The 19,258-nt window shown below is 43.8% G+C and overlaps 2 protein-coding genes across 3 annotated transcripts; both read right to left on the reverse strand.

Annotated features, from left to right (window-relative positions):
* Nucleotides 1-8,563: 8,563 nt before the first annotated feature.
* On the reverse strand, nt 8,564-17,192 carry abi3a (ABI family, member 3a). 2 transcript variants are annotated; one of them, XM_080487360.1, is made up of 10 exons: nt 17,143-17,192; nt 16,642-16,817; nt 16,390-16,560; nt 15,575-15,751; nt 12,230-12,282; nt 12,024-12,077; nt 11,353-11,657; nt 10,648-10,797; nt 9,733-9,861; nt 8,564-8,942 (listed from the first exon to the last, which is right to left on the reverse strand). In XM_080487360.1, the coding sequence occupies exons 2-10, from the start codon at nt 16,771-16,773 to the stop codon at nt 8,779-8,781; spliced, it is 1,335 nt and encodes a 444-aa protein (XP_080343486.1). In that variant the 5' UTR covers nt 16,774-16,817; nt 17,143-17,192; the 3' UTR covers nt 8,564-8,778. The 2 variants fall into 2 exon arrangements, with proteins under 2 accessions (XP_080343486.1, XP_080343487.1); XM_080487361.1 differs by having other exon boundaries at nt 16,642-16,803; nt 17,143-17,183.
* A 958-nt stretch (nt 17,193-18,150) lies between these two features.
* On the reverse strand, nt 18,151-18,847 carry dnaaf19 (dynein axonemal assembly factor 19; the record flags this gene model as incomplete). Its single annotated transcript, XM_080487208.1, has 3 exons — nt 18,768-18,847; nt 18,400-18,551; nt 18,151-18,253 (listed from the first exon to the last, which is right to left on the reverse strand). The coding sequence occupies exons 2-3, from the start codon at nt 18,540-18,542 to the stop codon at nt 18,151-18,153; spliced, it is 246 nt and encodes an 81-aa protein (XP_080343334.1). The 5' UTR covers nt 18,543-18,551; nt 18,768-18,847.
* Nucleotides 18,848-19,258: the final 411 nt, after the last annotated feature.

Raw genomic sequence — 19,258 nt, forward strand, 5'->3', positions numbered from 1 at the left:
GTAACACATCTTGCTCCTCCTCCTGAACTCCAATCCATGTAATCCACCGCTCCTCTTACTCCTCCCTCTCTTGATATTACAATACACAGTTCTTCCCCCTTCATAGACTGTTTTAAGAGGAGGAGCAGTTAAGGAGGAGGAGCTGGGTGTTGTCCCAAAGAAATCTATAACACAACTTCCTCATCCTGCTCCTCCTCATCGCCTGGGCCCCCGTCAGTTTTCCTACCATCCTCGACTCAGGGTGGAGGACCGTCCTCTCCACCACGAACTCCAGCTGCTGCCGTGGGAGCTGTCGTCTGCTGACTTTCTCTGACTCTGCGGTATCTGGATGCATCAGCGGGGCGATGAGACCGAGTTTAGGGTGACGGTGGAGAACTTAGTGACTCGGTGTGAGAACAACCGTCTGCAGCTCATCGTGACAGAGGAGCTGGTGGAGGACCTGAGAGAGGGAACTATTTACTCTTCCCTGCTAATAGTGTTTTCATGTAAATATTAGTATTCCTTCTCCTCTGAATGAATCACACTCAGTATAGCACCCTGCTCTCTCTTCTCCTCCTCCTGATCAATCAATCAACATTTATTCATATAGTCCTTTACAACACACAAAGTGACCAAAGTGCTTCACAGTAAAAAAAAAGAAAAAGAAAAAACACAGTAAAATTGAGAAAGAAAAGAATTAAAAGAGAACAAGAGTAAAAATGTATACTATATCAATAAGAGTAAAATCAAGTCGAATCAAAATAAAAAAAGATAAAATGTCACCATATTACTGTGTATTAAAAGCCAGTCTGAATAAATAAGTTTTGAGCCTGGATTTAAAATTGAGGTGCATATTTCAGGGGGCAGTTTATTCCAGAGTCTGGGCGCAGCAACTGAGAAAGCCAGAAGGAACAGAATCTTTATAAAACTCCGGTCCCGCTCCTCTTGCTCCTCCTATTGTTGTAAAAACTTCTCCTTGATCAGAGTCTGCACCTCCTCCATAACCTTTTTTGTCCGGCCAGATGTGTTTTGACAGAAATAGAGAATGTTTTAAGCTCCACAGACTTCTAATCAGCCATCTCCTATATGTGTTCGGCTCTGAAATGTCACGAGGTTGCAAAACCAGAAGGTTGCACTGGTTTTATTATGGCTTTTATGGCTTTGTTCTTTCTCAGTTGTGTTGCAAAATAAAAAGACAGAATTTTAGAGATATAGAAAAATAGTTTGATCAAGAGCTACTTTCATTCCATTAATGTAAAAGAGATTCCCACCTTTTCTGTTGTTGTTTGGACAATAAACATCTTGAGCTGAAGCTTTTTTATTGAACAGGAACACTTACAAACTCTAGTGGTGGCACATCAATCACAAAGAGAACATAGAACAAACAAAAAGAACAGAAATACAAAGGGGGAGACGCAATCAAATGTGCGTAAACAGACTAATATAGGTTAACAATCACAAACGTTAATATGGGCTTTTTATATTGAAATTAAATCAAAAGAGAAAGAGACATACAGTATCTTTGTCTATAGTTTTGGAAACAGTACTTGACATTTTTTTAAGAGGCGAAAAATAGAATATAAACTCATTTTTAAAACAGTTGAAGGAGGGCTTCTTATTCCTCCATTTATTGCAATGTAAATGATATTTTCCCAACAATATTAATAACGTTAGATAATGCAGGGTCTGGATGCTTATTGTAGTGCAATATGTCAGAGAGGTCTAAATTGTTTACATCATTAATCATGAGAGAAATCCAGTCTTTAATATCACCCCAAAATGTTTTTGATAGAAGACAAGAGAAAAATATATGTTCTAAAGGTTAACTTTATTCATCACAAAATATACAGGGATTAACTTCAAAGCCAAATCTATTATTTAAGAGTTCACCAACTGGATAAATCTTTTAAATCATTTTAAAATGTGTTACCTTTAACTTTGGAGGAACTGACCATTTAACAAAACACTTTTGTGCTTTTTCCAACTTTTAAAGAGTTTGTAGGTCAGTCAAATGTCTATAAATTTGTCTGTCGCAGTTGCAACAGTCAAATGTCTATAGATTTGTCTGTCGCAGTTGCAACAGTCAAATGTCTATAAATTAGTCTGTCGCAGTTGCAACAGTCAAATGTCTATAAATGTGTCTGTCGTAGTTGCAACAGTCAAATGTCTATAAATTTGTCTGTCGTAGTTGCAATACATTTTTATTTTCAGCACTTCTCTAATAAACCTATTGTTACATCCATTTGCCTTTAAATAACTTCCTTCAATAGTTCTGGAAACACAATCGCCGCTGGTTGTGACGGCTGCAACTTCCCCACGGAGGCAGAGATCACGGACGCGATGCCAAGACAGACACTGGGGCTTGGGGCTCGAACCAGCTCCGGCTCCTGGTGCACTGACCCATTCTAGCGTCGGGGAACCAGAGGTCCGGGGCGGCACTCGGCAGTTCACACAATGGAACACCGGCCAGCAACGCGAACTCGGTAGCGCATCAATTACGGCCGAAGCATCTGCTCCAGAGTCCCGGTCTCCGTCCCTGCCTCGCATCTGCTCTTTCGGGACCAACATGAAAGTTGCGCAGCAAAAAATGAAACAAAAAAACCAAACAGTGCAACTCTGAATATGTTAACAACAGAGAATTCATACAGCCGACATATTCAAATATTGAATATTGAAGCAAGCAAGAAAGTGATTACCACATTGTGGTACAAAGTGGAGCCGCCGACCCGGGAGCGGTGGTTACGTGTTGTTGAGGAAATATTTGTAATGGAGAGACTCACACACAAACTAAGATTACAGGAGTCTCAATTTGAAGAAAAGTGGGAAAAATGGACTGACTTGGGGAGGACAGAAGAGGACACCGCCACCACCGGACAATAGAGACTTTGGTTGATGAAAGATGGATAGATTTTGTATATTTGTTTTGCCCTGACACTGTAACTGTGAAAACAGAAAAAATTTCAATAAAAATTAAGTTAAAAAAAAAACAAACAAAGAAACAAAAAAACCAAACAGTGCAACTCTGAATATGTTAACAACAGAGAATTCATACAGCCGACATATTCAAATATTGAGGGCGATCTAAGCTCCTCCGGGCCCAGGCCTGAGAGGCTCGCCCTCCCCAGCCCAGAGCCGCTCCCCCGGCTCCCCCAGGTCCCCCACTCCGTGCTGCCCTCCCAGCCCCTCCCGAAGCTCCGCCCCTGCGCTGGTCTCAGGTTAAGAGAGCAGTCTCCTCCACTTGGTGGAGTCCCCTGGTAGTGCAGCTTACAGGAGGGTTTCAGAGGGGGGCCCCCTGGTGGGGGGTCACGTGACCAATGTCATTTCTTTCTATGTAGCCATTAATCATTTTGTTGAGCTTTTTAGGAGGGGGAGTGGTCTGTACAGACTCCAACTTTGGAATCAACCATGTCTGTGTCCTTCACAACAGTACAAATGCTGTGCTGCTTCAGGAAATGGCGTCACGATCAATGTTTCTCTGAACCGTCTTCAAGGTGATAGTTGTTAATGTTGATTCAGAAGAGTCCTCGGAGTCATCCATCTCTGGTTGCCAAGGGTTGCCAAACTTGACTAAACTGAGCTTACCTTCTGTGGTGAATACAGTCACAATTGGCTCGAATTTTGTCACTCAAGTACCATGGCAGAATGACACTACACACAAAACCTTCTTCACTCCATCCATCCATCCAGTGTCCACCGCTTAGCTGGGGCCGGGTCATGGAGGCAGCAGTCTAAGCAGGGATGCCCAGACTGCCCTCACCCCAAACACTTCCTCCAGCTCTTCAGGTGGGACCCCAAGGCGTTCCCTGGCCAGACGAGAGACATAGTCCCTCCACGCCAGTGCATGCTGAAGGTCCTGGTTTGCTGAAGCCAACAGGACCACATCATCTGCGAAAAGCAGAGACGAGATCCTGTGGTCCCCAAACTGGACCCCCTCCGGTCCCTGACTGTGCCAACACATTCTGTCCAGAAAATTTATGAACAGAACCGGTGACAAAGGACAGCCCTACCGGAGGCCAACGTGCACTGGGAACAGGTCCGACTTACTGCCGGCAATGGGAACCAAACTCCTGCTCGAGGGTTCATGGGAGTTCGCCCAACCAGTCCACATGTGTTTTGTGGACTGGTTGGGCGAACTCCCATGAACCCTCGAGCACACGGTGGAGAGTATAGAGCTGGTCCAGAGAAGAATAAGTCTTGAGAAGTTCTCCCACCCATGATCCTTCCAAGATAACGGGCAGGTTGTTCTCCACAGTTCACTAGTCTCCTCCCATTCATCCAATGTCATGATATTTGTCTCTAACCTTTGAAACCTAACCTACTGAGAATTTTGAAGATTCCCTTCACTTTGGGTTTTTTCTGAGAGTCTTTCAGGCAGGATGCAACAAGCGTTGCAACACTGCCTTTCCGCAGAGTCATAGCGCAAAGAACTTTATCCACACCACCTAGCTCATCAGCGAGGACCTTGAAAATGCACTTTTCGACTTTCTTCAGAGTTTTGAAGGAGATCTGAAGTCTGTCCTCCTCCACCTCTGACCATACCTCTTCAAACAGCCAGTCAGTTATGGTGTCCTGGAGTCTGACAGTGCCTGCCGATTGTAAGCCCGCCTTCTTGAATGTCCGCCTGACCAGAGCGTGAACTAGTAAAAACACTGGTCCCTTCACCATTACAACTGCTGCATCTGTGTCATCTGCAGGTTCGACATCCGTCTCCACCTCTGCACCTTGCGCATGAACAATATCCAGTAACGGTTTGTCCTGCAAAGCCAGCAACACTCGCTGTGTGTGGAGAGAGTTCTGCACAGTGAACCACCACTTCATTAATCCCTGGAAGTGTCGAATGAATTTCTGGACATCGGTGCTGACTTTTGACAGACGTAGAGCCTCTGTTTCTCTGGTCGTCGTCCTCCTGACTAATTTTGGGAGAATCTCCCCCGCCCTATCACCAGACACACTATCCAACAGGAGCTCTCTCAGTCCTGGAATAAACTCCATGGGTAGGCCACGTGACATGCCACTGAGCCTTTGGAAATCACAGACCTCATTCCCAGCGATCTGTGGACTCTGTGCCTCGAGGAGAGAGTCCACACGATCAATGACCTCCTCCATCGGCATACCACGTCTCTTATCGCTGCAGTGTTGAGCCTTGAGCTTGGCTACAATGCGAAGGATTGATATCTTGGCAAACTGTCTGGCAAAAAAAGCCCTGATCTTATTTCTAACCCCTTTCAAGGAGACTGTGGAAATTTGTGCAGCCGCTGCACTCGATTCACAGATCTTCAGTTGTTCCTCGAGGTCGTTCACGATGTCACAGATCGCTGTCTCGGTCTCTTCTCCAAGATTGTTTGCGATCAGCTGGCTGTGTTCTTCTTCAATGTCTTCTATGAAGGGCTCAACAAATTCATTTATCGCATTTGTCATGACATCGTGGACAATATCAGACGTGTCCAAGGCAATCTGCTCAGGCACCTCCACTGAGGTGACTTCTGGAGTGTCCGTTATTGACGCTGACTCCGAAAACTCCACTTTGTCATCTGGCCCTGGATGGTGTTCAATCCACACCACAGGAGGCACTGGACTCTCTGTGATGACACATTTGTCCCCCACCTGAATGATACTGATCTCCTGTACAGGTGTCACAGTGTCTGATCTCCGCCCCCACCACTTGCATGTGCCCACTGGCAGACATTGTATCTTTGCCATAATGTTTTTTAGCGCTTCAGATGCCGCATTAATCATTTTGTTAAGCTTTTTAGGAGGGGCAGTGTTCTGAACAGACTCCACCTGAGCAGAGACTTCAACATTGACCATGTCTGTGACTACATCACCAATTAACTTGGTCAGGTGGTCCGAACTTTCACTGCAAACATCCTCCTGAATGTCAATCACTTCTGCAATACTTTTGGTGACTGTGTCCTTCACAACAGTAGAAATGCTGTTCTGCTTCAGCAAATCGTCGCCATTTCTAATTGCCGTCAACATCAAATTAGATACTTCTGAAATCACCCCCAGAAGCAGTTCTGCTAAATTTGTTGTGGTAGCAAAGTCTAGACTGCCTGACTTGAGCGATTCCCACCGCTCAACTGTCATCTTTTCAAAAAATGACTCGATTAATGGCTTAACAGCAGCCACGATGTCGTTCCTCTGAACCCTCTTCATTGTGATCGTCGGTGCTTTAAAACAAACTGTTGAGATGTTTTCAATGCTTGAGCCGCTAATCTCTTGGTTTGGGTTCTTCTTCTTGTTCTTTCTCTTGTTCTTCTACCTCTGCTTCTACGTGTTTTTCTACTTCTTCTTTTTCTACTTCTTCTTTTTCTACTTCTTTTTCTCCTTTTGGTCCTATCGCTTTTCGCTCATCGGGTGGACAACTGCAAAGTGGCGTTATCTCGATATAGCTGGTTCTGTTCAACGATAACTTCCTTTCAACATCGTTGTGACATCACAGATCAAAGACCTTTGATGTTCTTACCAAGATCAAAGCAGGAAACTTGATAGCCAAAAAACAGTGATGTCATCAGAACGCATGTTAATTTACTGTTGCAAGGCAACCAGAACTACCTCTCCTGAAAGTAAAATAGTTTTGGTAGATATTGTTAGATTTAATTCTTGTGCCTGCCTCAGTGGCAAGGTGCAAAGATTATTATCCTAGGCAGCCTTTCATTTGAATTATTTTTCTATTTTTAATAATTTTTTTATTCTCAATGTCCCATACAAAGCGGATACAAACAGGCACCTCATGGAGATGAAAGGCGATCAGAAGAAATAGTATCTGTTGCCAGCTTTTTGTAGTGCAATATGTCAGAGAGGTCTAAATTGTTTACATCATTAATCTTGAGAGAAATCCAGTCTTTAATATCACCCCAAAATGTTTTTGATGGAGGACAAGAGAAAAATAAATGTTCTTATGGTTAACTTTATTCATCACAAAATGAACAGGGATTAACTTCAAAGCCAAATCTATTATTTAAGAGTTCACCAACTGGATAAATCTTGTAAATAATTTTAATATGTGTTACCTTTCACTTTGGAGGAACTGACCATTTAACAAAACACTTTTGTGCTTTTTCCAACTTTTAGAGTTTGTAGGTCAGTCAAATGTCTATAAATTTGTCTGTCTTAGTTACAGTAAATTTTTGTTTTCAACACTTCTCTAATAAACCTGTTGTTACATCCATTTGCCTTTAAATAACTTCCTTCAATAGTTCTGGTAATATTGGAAACACCAGTGCCGCTGGTTGTGACGGCTGCATTTTGCGCACGGAGGCAGAGATTGCAAAAGCGATGCCAGGACAGACACCAGGGCTTGGGGCTCGGACCAGCTCCGGCGTCCCGGCACATCGGCCCATTCCGGCGTCGGGGAACCGGTCGGGGGGGGGGCACGCGGCAGTTCACACAATGGAACACCAGCCGGCAACGCGACATCTTCCTCCTCCTCCTCCTCCTCCTCCTCCTCCTCCTCCTCCTCCTCCTCCTCCTCCTCCTCCTCCTCCTCTCGAACCAGACTGTAACACATCTTGCTCCTCCTCCTGAACTCCAATCCATGTAATCCACCGCTCCTCTTACTCCTCCCTCTCTTGATATTACAATACACAGTTCTTCCCCCTTCACAGACTGTTTTAAGAGGAGGAGCAGTTAAGGAGGAGGAGCTGGGTGTTGTCCCAAAGAAATCTATAACACAACTTCCTCATCCTGCTCCTCCTCATCGCCTGGGCCCCCGTCAGTTTTCCTACCATCCTCGACTCAGGGTGGAGGACCGTCCTCTCCACCACGAACTCCAGCTGCTGCCGTGGGAGCTGTCGTCTGCTGACTTTCTCTGACTCTGCGGTATCTGGATGCATCAGCGGGGCGATGAGACCGAGTTTAGGGTGACGGTGGAGAACTTAGTGACTCGGTGTGAGAACAACCGTCTGCAGCTCATCGTGACAGAGGAGCTGGTGGAGGACCTGAGAGAGGGAACTATTTACTCTTCCCTGCTAATAGTGTTTTCATGTAAATATTAGTATTCCTTCTCCTCTGAATGAATCACACTCAGTATAGCACCCTGCTCTCTCTTCTCCTCCTCCTGATCAATCAATCAACATTTATTCATATAGTCCTTTACAACACACAAAGTGACCAAAGTGCTTCACAGTAAAAAAAAAGAAAAAGAAAAAACACAGTAAAATTGAGAAAGAAAAGAATTAAAAGAGAACAAGAGTAAAAATGTATACTATATCAATAAGAGTAAAATCAAGTCGAATCAAAATAAAAAAAGATAAAATGTCACCATATTACTGTGTATTAAAAGCCAGTCTGAATAAATAAGTTTTGAGCCTGGATTTAAAATTGAGGTGCATATTTCAGGGGGCAGTTTATTCCAGAGTCTGGGCGCAGCAACTGAGAAAGCCAGAAGGAACAGAATCTTTATAAAACTCCGGTCCCGCTCCTCTTGCTCCTCCTATTGTTGTAAAAACTTCTCCTTGATCAGAGTCTGCACCTCCTCCATAACCTTTTTTGTCCGGCCAGATGTGTTTTGACAGTTGTGCCTGCCTCAGTGGCAAGGTGCAAAGATTACTATCCTAGGCAGGCCAAACACACAAACAACAGGCACTTTGAAAATAAACTTTATTCTCCGGGGCGATCTTGAAAGTTAGTCAGTGAGAAACTACTCAGCTGAAGCCCACAGTTCAAGGTGCATCATGTTAAAGTGTCAAACTATCCAGTACCGGATTCATCACAATATTAATTAAGCCACCCAATCAGATGAAGCATCTCCATGGCAACGACATCAGCGGTGGGGTGGGTGGGTGGGTGGGGATTCAGCTAGCCACTTGATTGGACGTAGTTCTCAGGGAAGAGGCCTTGTTTACCATTGACAACGCCTTCGTACCAGCCGTCGTCAAGGCGACGCGTGAGGTAAACAACGTCACCTTCAGCAAGGGAAAGCTCTTCTGGCTTTGAGGCCTCGTAGGAATACAGCGCCACCACTGGACACACAGAGAAAGGACGCCATCACGGAACATCCACCAAACTACATCCTCTATGGAGCTGCTGCTAGAAGCATTGCAACTAGTTCGTGTATCAGTACTGTGAGGGAACTTGTGCTAGTATTACTTAGTAGTGTGGTTGCCGTGACTGTAGTAAGAGCTGCGGCGGAGGTCACAGTGATTAGAAGTAATAGTAGTATAGATAGTAATGGAGGTAGTTATGTCAGCTATGTTACTAACAGTGATGGTGGTTGTAGTAGTATCAATATTAGTAGGAGTAGTAGTATCGGTTAGTATTGGCAGTATTAATATTAGTAGTATAAATATTAGTAGTTGTATTGATCAGTAGTAGTAGTAGTAGTAGTAGTATTGTTTAGCAATGTTAGTAGTAGTAATAGTAGTGGTCTTAGTGATGGTAGTAGTAATATTAATTAGTAATATAAGTAGTAGTGTTAGTATTAGTTGGTTGATCTACTACTACTAGTAGTCGAAGTAGTATTAGTTAAAACTCTAAGTAAGTGATGCAACGGCTGTTTAAGCTGCATTTCTGCATGATAACATGGTTTTTGTAGCCATAAAAAAAATTATTGAGGGGTGGACTGACTTAGACCAGCACGAGTGAAGGCCTCGGTCTGAAATGCAGGGCCCGCCACTGATTGTCAGTTGTTAGTAGTAGTAGTAATAGTATTGACGGTAGCTATAATAGTATTAGTATTTGTAGTAGTAATAGTAGAAGTATTAGTATTAGTTAATAGTACTTGGGAGTGATGAGTTCAGTAGTATTGGTTACCTTTCTCTAGGTATTGTTGGGGGGCGTTGGCGTCATAGTCGACTGGAGGCGGGAGCGGTGGAATGATGTCATCAAACTCTATCCTTTCGTCCAATAGGAGAGGAGGAGGCGGGGCGGGAATCTCCAGATCTGACAGAGGAGAAATCCTGTGAGTGACAGCTGTTATGGACCAATCAGACTTTTGGCGGCGAAGAAAAGGCATTTGCATCTTGTAGTCAGACAAGACGAGTACTGCTGCTACTAAATACCTGTAGTACAGTCACAAAGCTACACACAGACCTCTTACCCAGGTGTTCGAGTCGAGCAGGTAAGCAGAGTCGAGGAGAAGAGGAGCAGGAGGAGAGGGGGAGCAGACTGAAGGTGGAAGACGGGGGAGCAGGAGCGTGGGGGGGAGGGTAGGGGGGAGGAGGGGGGATCATGACTGACAGAAAGAGACGAGCTGAGTTAGTGATTGTCCCTCTTCACACACAATCTGCAATCGTGTCGTTACCGAAGCCCCGATTCAAGGCCTGGAGGTCCTGGACCCTCCAACAGCTTACGTGATTGGACGGCGGGCAGAAAGAGCGAGCGAGTGTAGCGGCAGCGGGAGGCGGGGCCCGAGCGGACCCTAAGAGATAAAGAGCGGGAGGCGGGTGGCGAGCGGCGGCGGCGACTCCTCCTGCTCAGGAGAGACTCTGATGGAGCACCGCAGACCAAGACAGCCAAGAAAAACACCACAGAGGAAGAAAAGTCGAAAGTGTAATGACGTGTTGTTTCAGACGATGATATCATGACAGCGTCTCATTTCCTTGTAGTTTACACGACAACATTTCAAGTGAAAATGGAATTGATTTATTTTTTGTCATAAAGTGAGGATGCGGCAGCACGACCAACTTTTATATTTTGAAAAATAGTCCAACGAGATAACAACTGTACCATCCTCTTCCTGGCTGAGAGGAGGTGGAGGGGGCGGAGCCAGGAGCCCCGAGGTGTCACTGGGTAGCGGAGGGAAGGCATCGTCATCCTCAGTAGGAGGAGGAGGGGGAGGAGGCGGAGAGGGAGACGGGAGGCTGTTCTCCTCCACCACTGAGGAGAGACAAAAGACGTGAGGCCCTGATGTAGCTAAAAACTATTTAACTCAATCGAGTTGGGATGGGTTGTTTTTACACTAAATATTCTTGCTTTGGTTCATCAACATCCTGTTATCCCTTCCATCCATCAATCCATCCATCCGTCCATCCGTCCCCCTCGTCTATCAATCTGTCTATCAATCCGTCCATCCATCCATCCATCCATCCATCCATCCATCCATCCATCCATCCATCCATCCATCCATCCCGGTGCTGTTAATTTTGGATAGATTTCATGTAATGTAAGGTAACTCAATTTAAATGTCATTAAACTACAGTCAAAATCAGGTTGAGCTCATCTGTAAATACATAATTATGTGTTCATTTGTCTAATCTTGGAATAATTAACCCATTTATGTCTTTTTTCTCCAATAAGAATCCCGAATGGCCTAGTCTAGGATTAGTAATACAAGATCATATATTTTGTAATCAGGCAGCCCGGGAATATAGAAAACATAACTGTGTATTCTAGTGTAGTCCACGATTATCAGGGAATCCAGAATACCCTCACCTGTCTCCAGTGTGAGGGGTGGAGCAATGGGCGGAGCCAAGGGTGGAGTGCTGTAATTGGTCAGAGCCTCTGAAGGTGTAGGGGGAGGTGGAGGAGGGGGTGGGACCACGCTGTTTTCTACTGGTGCATCAGGAAGAGGAGGAGGAGGAGGAGGGGGTGGGGCCAAAGAGTCGACCATGTCACACTGAGCCGACATCTCATTTGCTGTTGGAGGAGGAGGAGGCGGGGCCTCATCCAGCAGCGTAGTAATGATGTCAGAGGTTGGCGGTATTGAGGGCGGAGCCACAGGTTTCCCAAAACTGGAGCTGAAAGTTAAAAACTAGTCTGTTTCAAATCCATCCCTGTTGTAGAAATGCTCCATTAAAGCGAGTTGGACTGATGAAAGTCTAGAGTAGAACTCAGCCCTGAAAAGCAACAGTTGAATAGTAGACATCTATGAGATCGAAAAACTTCAGCAACTATCTGAAAGCAAAGAAAAATATCTTTGTGTTCATATACTATCATTACATTGGTCGATAGGGCTTCTGGAATATGAACATCCAATCACAGACCACATCCATTATCGTGTCGCACATTGAACTTCTGATTATGTCAAAAAGAGGAGGAGAACTGTTTCGATATTTACACTGTCAACAAGTCAATGAGGCGAGTGTCTTAACAATGCTTGTTACCTGCCAGTAGGGGGCGCCACCGGGCACTGGATGGGCTCCAGAGGTTTGTTGGACCTGAAAGACAGAAGAACGTGAGCAGGGGACAGGCAGGATGTGATGGGGGTGTGGTGGTGGTGGTTGTGGGTGGAATGGGGTGGGGGGGTAGGCTGAGGGGTGAGGGGCAGGAGAGTGAGTGAGGTGGTCGGGGGGTTTTGGGGGGGACGAACCTGACCGAGGGTTTCCGGATGGTTCCCGTCTTTTCGGCCTGTTTCCCAGAGACCTGCAATGCACACACACACACACACACACACACACACACACACACACACACACACACACACACACACACACACACACACACACACACACACACACCCCTGTCAGCTTCTGTGCGGAGCCTCTCAGGCATCAGCAGCTCTCATTAGGCTCTCAAACCATTTTCCCACGGTCAACAAAGGCCACTATAGTGTGTGTGTGTGTGTGTGTGTGTGTGTGTGTGTGTGTGTGTGTGTGTGTGTGTGTGTGTGTGTGTGTGTGTGTGTGTGTGTGTGTGTGTGTGTGTGTGTGTGTGTGTGTGTGTGTGTGGCCATGCCAAACTACCCTCTTTGAGGAATACACTTCTTGTGTGAGGTTAGGGTTACATCATCAGTAGAAAAAAAGTAAATTCTGCCTTCAAATTCTTGTGTTAAAATGGAAATATTACAAAGAATATTATGTGACCAGTTACACTCAAATAAACTACTTGAGTGTTTCCAGTCAGGATTTAGAGCTCATCATAGCAGAGAGCCAGCATTGGTCAAAGTTCCTTCTGAGCTTCTCATGACACAGTACTGGTCTCTGTTCTGGTCTCTGTTCTCAGTACTGCATTTGATGCTATTGATCAGAACGTCTGACGACACAGACCGGAACATTCCATGGGGGTTTAAGGTACAGAACCTATTTGGTCTCAGTCATATTTTTCAGACAGATTCCACTTAGTTCATGGTAATGATGACTCTTCAGCTCAGTTAAACATGGAGTTCCACAGCGTTCTGTGTTGGGATCCTCACATTATACGTGAGCCTAACAACCAGGCTTCGTTGTATTTTAAAGAGCTGATAGTCCCATATCGCCCCAGAAGCATACTTGGTTCTCAGAGTGCTGCCCTCTGGAGGTTATTATCTTCAGACTGACCGTTGGGTTAAATCAAATCACAGATGTACACACATGTTAAACAGAGGATTTGTTTTAAGTAGTATGAAACTGTTTAAAATAGTATAAAAGAACGCAGTACTTTAAAAACAGTTTGATGTCATTTAAAGGAGTAAAGCATTTTGAAAGAGTTTAATGTACTTTGAAGTACTTTAAAAAATACTTTCAAGTAGTTTTTAGGTGGTTTAAAATAGATTGATTTAGTCTGAAGTAGTCTGAGGTATTTTGAAGTAGATTACAGTGGGGACTACAGTAAAACGTTCAGACTGAGCTGATTGTTTCTCTTCCTGCTCATAAAGCTTGAACTTGTGTTAAATAAAGTAACTTGAAGTATTTATAGAGGGAATTACTGGAGTGATGTGCCAGACTGAGACGAAAGTTGCTGTACAGGAAGTTTAAAATGGGGCAATTCTGCTACAGTATCATTTCTTCTTCTGTGGTCGGCAGTTGCTGCGACCGCTTCCTGTTCGCATGGCGTCTGCAGCAGAAAAAAAAACTTCTGTTTTTCTTCTTTCGAGAGTTTGAGCCGATTCTCACCGACACGGCTCTGACCTACAGCGAGAGGAACGCCGAACATCTGAGCCTCCTGACAAACGGGTGCATCAAGAAATCGTTTATTTCAGTAACTGGGTTCAAAAAGTGGCACAATTATATTAGAATCTTCACACACAGACTGACATATATCAAGGATTGGATTAACTCTGAATATTGTAACTGGCAGCAAATAAAAATCCCAAAACTCAGTATCTCAGAAAAGGAGATAGTTATGAAAAAGTTGAATATTGAAGACTATAACAATATTAAAGAGGTTTCTTGAGCAAATAAATGGTCTCTCGGGCCTCGTTTAAAGCATCGTTTTGGCTTCACACAGCAACGTTTTGAAAATGATGTTTGTTTGGACCGATTCTGTCCAAGGACGCGAGACACAAACGGTCACTGCTGAAGTCTGCACATCAATGGAAAGTTATCAGGAAGGAACGACTGTGCTAGAAAACGGAACAAGCCACCGACATAACCTTTCCTGGAGAGTTCAGTGAGCGAGACACACCTTACAGCTTATGAAGTTTCCTCCCTGTGCCGAGGACCGAACGCACTGGACTGCTTGTTGCCCATTGGTCCAAAGTGTCCCGCACATGAAGACCTAATCTTAGTTTTATCCAGTGTAGTGTAACTACACTGGATAAAAAGTTACTTAGATAATAGATATCAGTATGTAAACATTAATAATACAGTGTCACATTATAAAAAAAGTGACGTGTGGCGTTCCACAAGGTTCTGTATTGGGACCTAAGTTATTTATACTCTATTTAAATGATATCTGTACAGTATTTAATGAATTGAAATGTATAATATTTGCGGATGATACAACCTTGTATTGCACGGGACCGGACATCAAAGAACTGTTGACAACCGTAGAACAGGAGATGATCAGGTTAAAAGAGTGGTTTGATATTAATAAGTTATCATTAAATGAAAATAAAACTAAATTTATGGTGTTTGGTGGGACCTGGACTAATTGTGACATTCAGTCAATTCTAAATGGGATAAGAATTGAAAGAGTGTATGAGACCAAATTCCTGGGGTTAACCCTAGATGATAAAGTAAGTTGGAATAGATAGAATATATAAAAACTATGTAATCTAAAACAATTGGTATTATTTAGAAAACAAGCGACTACAAGCGAAATACATATAGAAAATATATAGATCCTATCATTAAACTCCAGAAAAGAATTATTAGAATGATAAATAAACATTCCTATCGAGAAAACACTAATAAACTATTCATAGACTCTTGTGCCTTAATATTCATCAATATTGTATATTTAAAAACATTAGAAATACTATTTCGAGTGAAGAATAAAAGTCTTCCCACAGCTATTAAATTTAATAAAAAAAATTGAATTAAGAGAAAACAATTATAATGTGCATTTGAAAGAGAACCAATGTTAAATATAGATGTGTTTCCTTTCCGGGAGTCATTTTATGGAACAGACTTAAAATTGTGTAAATCTTTGTTGTGCTTGAAAACATTTTTTAAAAAGTAAAATATTTAATGGTGAGAATGAAAAATAATTTCTGTTACTTTTGTTTTATTTTTCTCTTGTATTACTTTTGTTATGTTCTGTTTGTATTTATTTTTCTCTCTCTTCCGTATCACTTCTGTTATGTTTAGTTTTTTATCTCGTACCACTGGTGTCCTGGGTAACGTTCATGCATTCATTCATTCGTTTCACTCCTCTGCAGTGTGAAACTCATCAAGACAGAGTGCTGACACACCGTTGTTCGATGTGTGTGTGTGTGTGTGTGTGTGTGTGTGTGTGTGTGTGTGTGTGTGTGTGTGTGTGTGTGTGTGTGTGTGTGTGTGTGTGTGTGTGTTACCTTCATGCCATGACCCATGCCGTCCAGCTGCTGGTAGTTGATTGGACGACGGCTGTAAGGTGGGCGGGGCTGTGTGCCAGAAGGAGGGAGGATCTTGTGGCAGCGCGGGACTCGTTTGGCCGCCGTAAAGATGCCAATCTGCCGTCGAGAGACCTTCTCTTTGTGCATCTCCACCGTCTGGGAACAAGTCGGACATGTCGGAGGATCACTGAGGAGCGCAGACGGGAGAGAAACCCACCTGACCAACCAGACCGAGGGCCGACGAAAACCGAGGGTCCAAACCGGGGAGGGGGGGGTCAAACACCAAACACACTTGAGTGGTAAAATAATGCCAGAGTAACCTTTGGATTTTGGAGCCTCTTGCGGGCTGCTTTTGGCCCACGAGCCTTATGTTTGACACCCCTGGTCTAAACAGACCCAGAACACAGAGCAGCTGAACTGAACCGCTACACACACACACACACACACACACACACACACACACACACACACACACACACACACACACACACACACACACACACACACACACACTAACACAGCGCCCCCTGCAGTGAGGACACCCCATCCACAGTCTGTTTACGTGTGAACAAGATGAACTGTGATTCAGCGCACGAAACAAGAGCGGAGACCACAAAGCAAGTTGGAGACAGAGGCCCTATTCATCCATTCATTCAGCCTCACACACACACACACACACACACACACACACACACACACACACACACACACACACACACACACACACACACACACACACACACACACACACACACACACTGGTATGCAGCCCAAATGAGAGGAGCAGGGCTCACCTGTCCAATCAGGTTGATGGAAGACTCCATGCGGAGCAGCTGATTGGTCTGAGCGTCCAACAGGCTCAGGACGCTGCTGGCCAGCGTGCTGATCTGGTAGGCGACGCTGGCCAGCGATTGGGTGGCAAAGTTTTTGGTTTCCTCCAGCGCCTTGGTGCTGCTGTCGCCGGCCTGAGGAAGGAACAGAAAAGGCCTCGATCAGCTCGGGTGGGACGAAGCAGCAGCAGCAGGAGTATTTGAAGTACTGAGTACCTGAATGTAGTTGTTGTGGCAGTAGTCAGCCACGTTGACCAGGTTGTCATAGTTTTCCCGCAGAGCCTTGCGGGCGACCGGGGCTTCTTCCAGGATCTTCATCACGTCCTGAGTGAGGTTTTCATCCTTCATGGTGTCAGGCGGACTTGAAGACCTGAAGACCTGAAGACCTGCGTCTGTTAGAAAAACACTCAAACATGATTATGTGAGTTCATTTGAAATGGAGGAAAAGTAACCTGCTGAATACAGAAATATCCTACAATGGCCAATAATTGCATATATATGTATAAGAAAATGATCAGACACATAGTAGATACTTTATTTCTTCATTAAAATGAAAAATAAAAGTTAATATAAAGTCCTATAGAAACACGCAGATCAGAAATTAAATAGATAAAATAAGTGTGTTTCTGGATGTTCTACAAAAACACTAATATAGAAATAGATTCCAGTTTTCATAGAAATAAAAAAAAAAAGGTGATTAGATGAAATGGAACTCACCAGAAGCTTCAGATGAGGAAGAAGAAGTGAGGCTCTGCTGCTTCCTCTGACTGAGGTCTACACACAAAGATCCTCTATGGCAGAAGAGATATCTCACTCCACACTACACACCTCTCACTCCTCTGAAACGCCACACACTTCCTACCTGGTGTGGAGGTTTGTCGCTGCTCTGTGTTTTCATTTTTCCCCAACATGTAATCTATGCAATGTGATTTGATCTGACAAAAAAAGATAATAGATGCAGTCTACAGCCTAATTTAGGATTCATATACTGGTGTATACAAGCTGCAGGTCACAGGAGATTATCTAAATATGAATACATACTGGATTAAATCTGCAAAGCACTAAAATCATTGATAGTAATGTTTTAAATAAAAGGTTCATGTTCAATATCTATATATACTATGGAAATGAAAGTAGTGTATCAATTGTGAGTACAAAGTTATAATTATTATGATAAGTAAGCTCCTGCTCAGGGATCCTGGGGGGCTTCAGTCATGAGCATTTAGCGCCTCCTGCTGGTCATATAGAGAAACACATTCGAGCCAAAACAGGAGAGCCAAGAGAAATGATAGAACACAGGATCTGGACCAAGATTTGGAATAAGAAACTTGTGTGAAAACATAAAATGTAGAAACATAAAAAGAGAAAAAAAACCCTAATATCAATCTGGCTGTGCAAGATACAGAGACTTGGTACTTGAGAAGTTACTAGTTACTTGTTTAAAGGTAGTGAGAAAGTTGATGCAGATAATTAAAAATAAAAAACAGACATGTATTGGCTGTCATCTGGAGTTCCATCAGTTAGTGGGAGGAAGATGCTCTATAATCTGGATGTGAGCTGAGATAAACTACCAACAAGCCAGTTAAACATGATAAATTAAAGTTACTGTGGACAAAATGAGCCTCTAACTTTCAGGAATCGTGTTATATATTTTATTTATTTAACAAAAAACAGGCTTTATTTACATCTTTGTTTGTGAAGTTAAATGTTTTGATGATTGACACATCAGTGGTTGCCCGGGGCGACGGGGTTCCAGGGTTGTTTCCAGGGACCTCCTTGCTTGTCTTTGGGGTCGAGGGGCTTTAGGTGGGAGGTCAGAACCAGGTCTCTGAGGACACACACACACACACACACACACACACACACACACACACACACACACACACACACACACACACACACACGCACAGTGTTGGGAGTATTCTTTAACATCCTGAGAGGTTATCTTTCACAGAAGTTTCCACCAGGACCTACCTGAACTGGTTGTAGGGCACTCCCTGACTCACGGCCCTCAGCTTGGTGTCGTTCTCACGCTGGTACTTCCGGTCGGACTCCACCGCCGTCTGAAGCTCCGCCTCCAACGCGCTGAAGTCGATCACTTCCCGCTGTGACGCCATCGCTACCGCCTGGCGTGACGCACGGACAACTTTAAAAAAGTAGAAGATTTCAGAAGAAATTACGTGTCCCTGCCTCTCGCTCCAAAAGAAAAAAATGATAACGAAAAACAATAATGATCAGAAATAAAATGGGCTCATATGATAATAGTCTTTGTGTCTTGCCTCTGCAGGCAAAGAAAAACAGATTTACGTGTCCTGGAAACGGTGGCTGTGAATCGTGTTTACCTGCAGCAGGTCTTTCTGTGTGTCTCGGCAGCTCAGCAACAACAAATCGTCTCCATAGATACATCCTCCATACTCCCTCCTTTCTCCTTTCATACGATGGAATAACTATGCGACGGCGGCGCAAATTAGTGACGTCACCAGTAGTGAAAATGGACTACAAAAAGCGCATTTATAACACTTTCCCCTGTGCCTCTAAACGATGATATAATGTCAAATATCACATGGTTTGAATTGAAATCAAAGGAAAAGAGGCTGCCAGGTGAATAAATAACCAATTCAAACTGAGAATAGGCTGCACACAAAAAATTACTTTACTGTGTTTATTTTACAACATCTGCAAAACATTAATAGTTGGGATATGAGTTTTAGATTATTTAAAGTTGTTCAAGGCAGATTATTGCATTGGTAATTTACGTGATCTGGCCACACAGTGCAGACACCCCCAATGGCATCACTGTGCTGTGTGTGTGTGTGTGTGTGTGTGTTTCCTG

This window comes from Lipophrys pholis (assembly GCF_963383615.2).
Source record: "Lipophrys pholis genome assembly, chromosome: 19".
Lineage (NCBI taxonomy): Eukaryota > Metazoa > Chordata > Actinopteri > Blenniiformes > Blenniidae > Lipophrys > Lipophrys pholis.

Excerpts from the sequence above, each read along its gene's own strand:
- abi3a (XM_080487360.1), bottom strand. The coding sequence starts at position 16,773 with ATGAAGGATGAAAACCTCACTCAGGACGTGATGAAGATCCTGGAAGAA. Across the intron at positions 16,561-16,641 it reads GCCACAACAACTACATTCAG|GCCGGCGACAGCAGCACCAA; the intron begins GTACTCAGTACT and ends TTCCTTCCTCAG. Across the intron at positions 12,283-15,574 it reads GCATGGGTCATGGCATGAAG|GTCTCTGGGAAACAGGCCGA; the intron begins GTAACACACACA and ends TGTGCATTGCAG.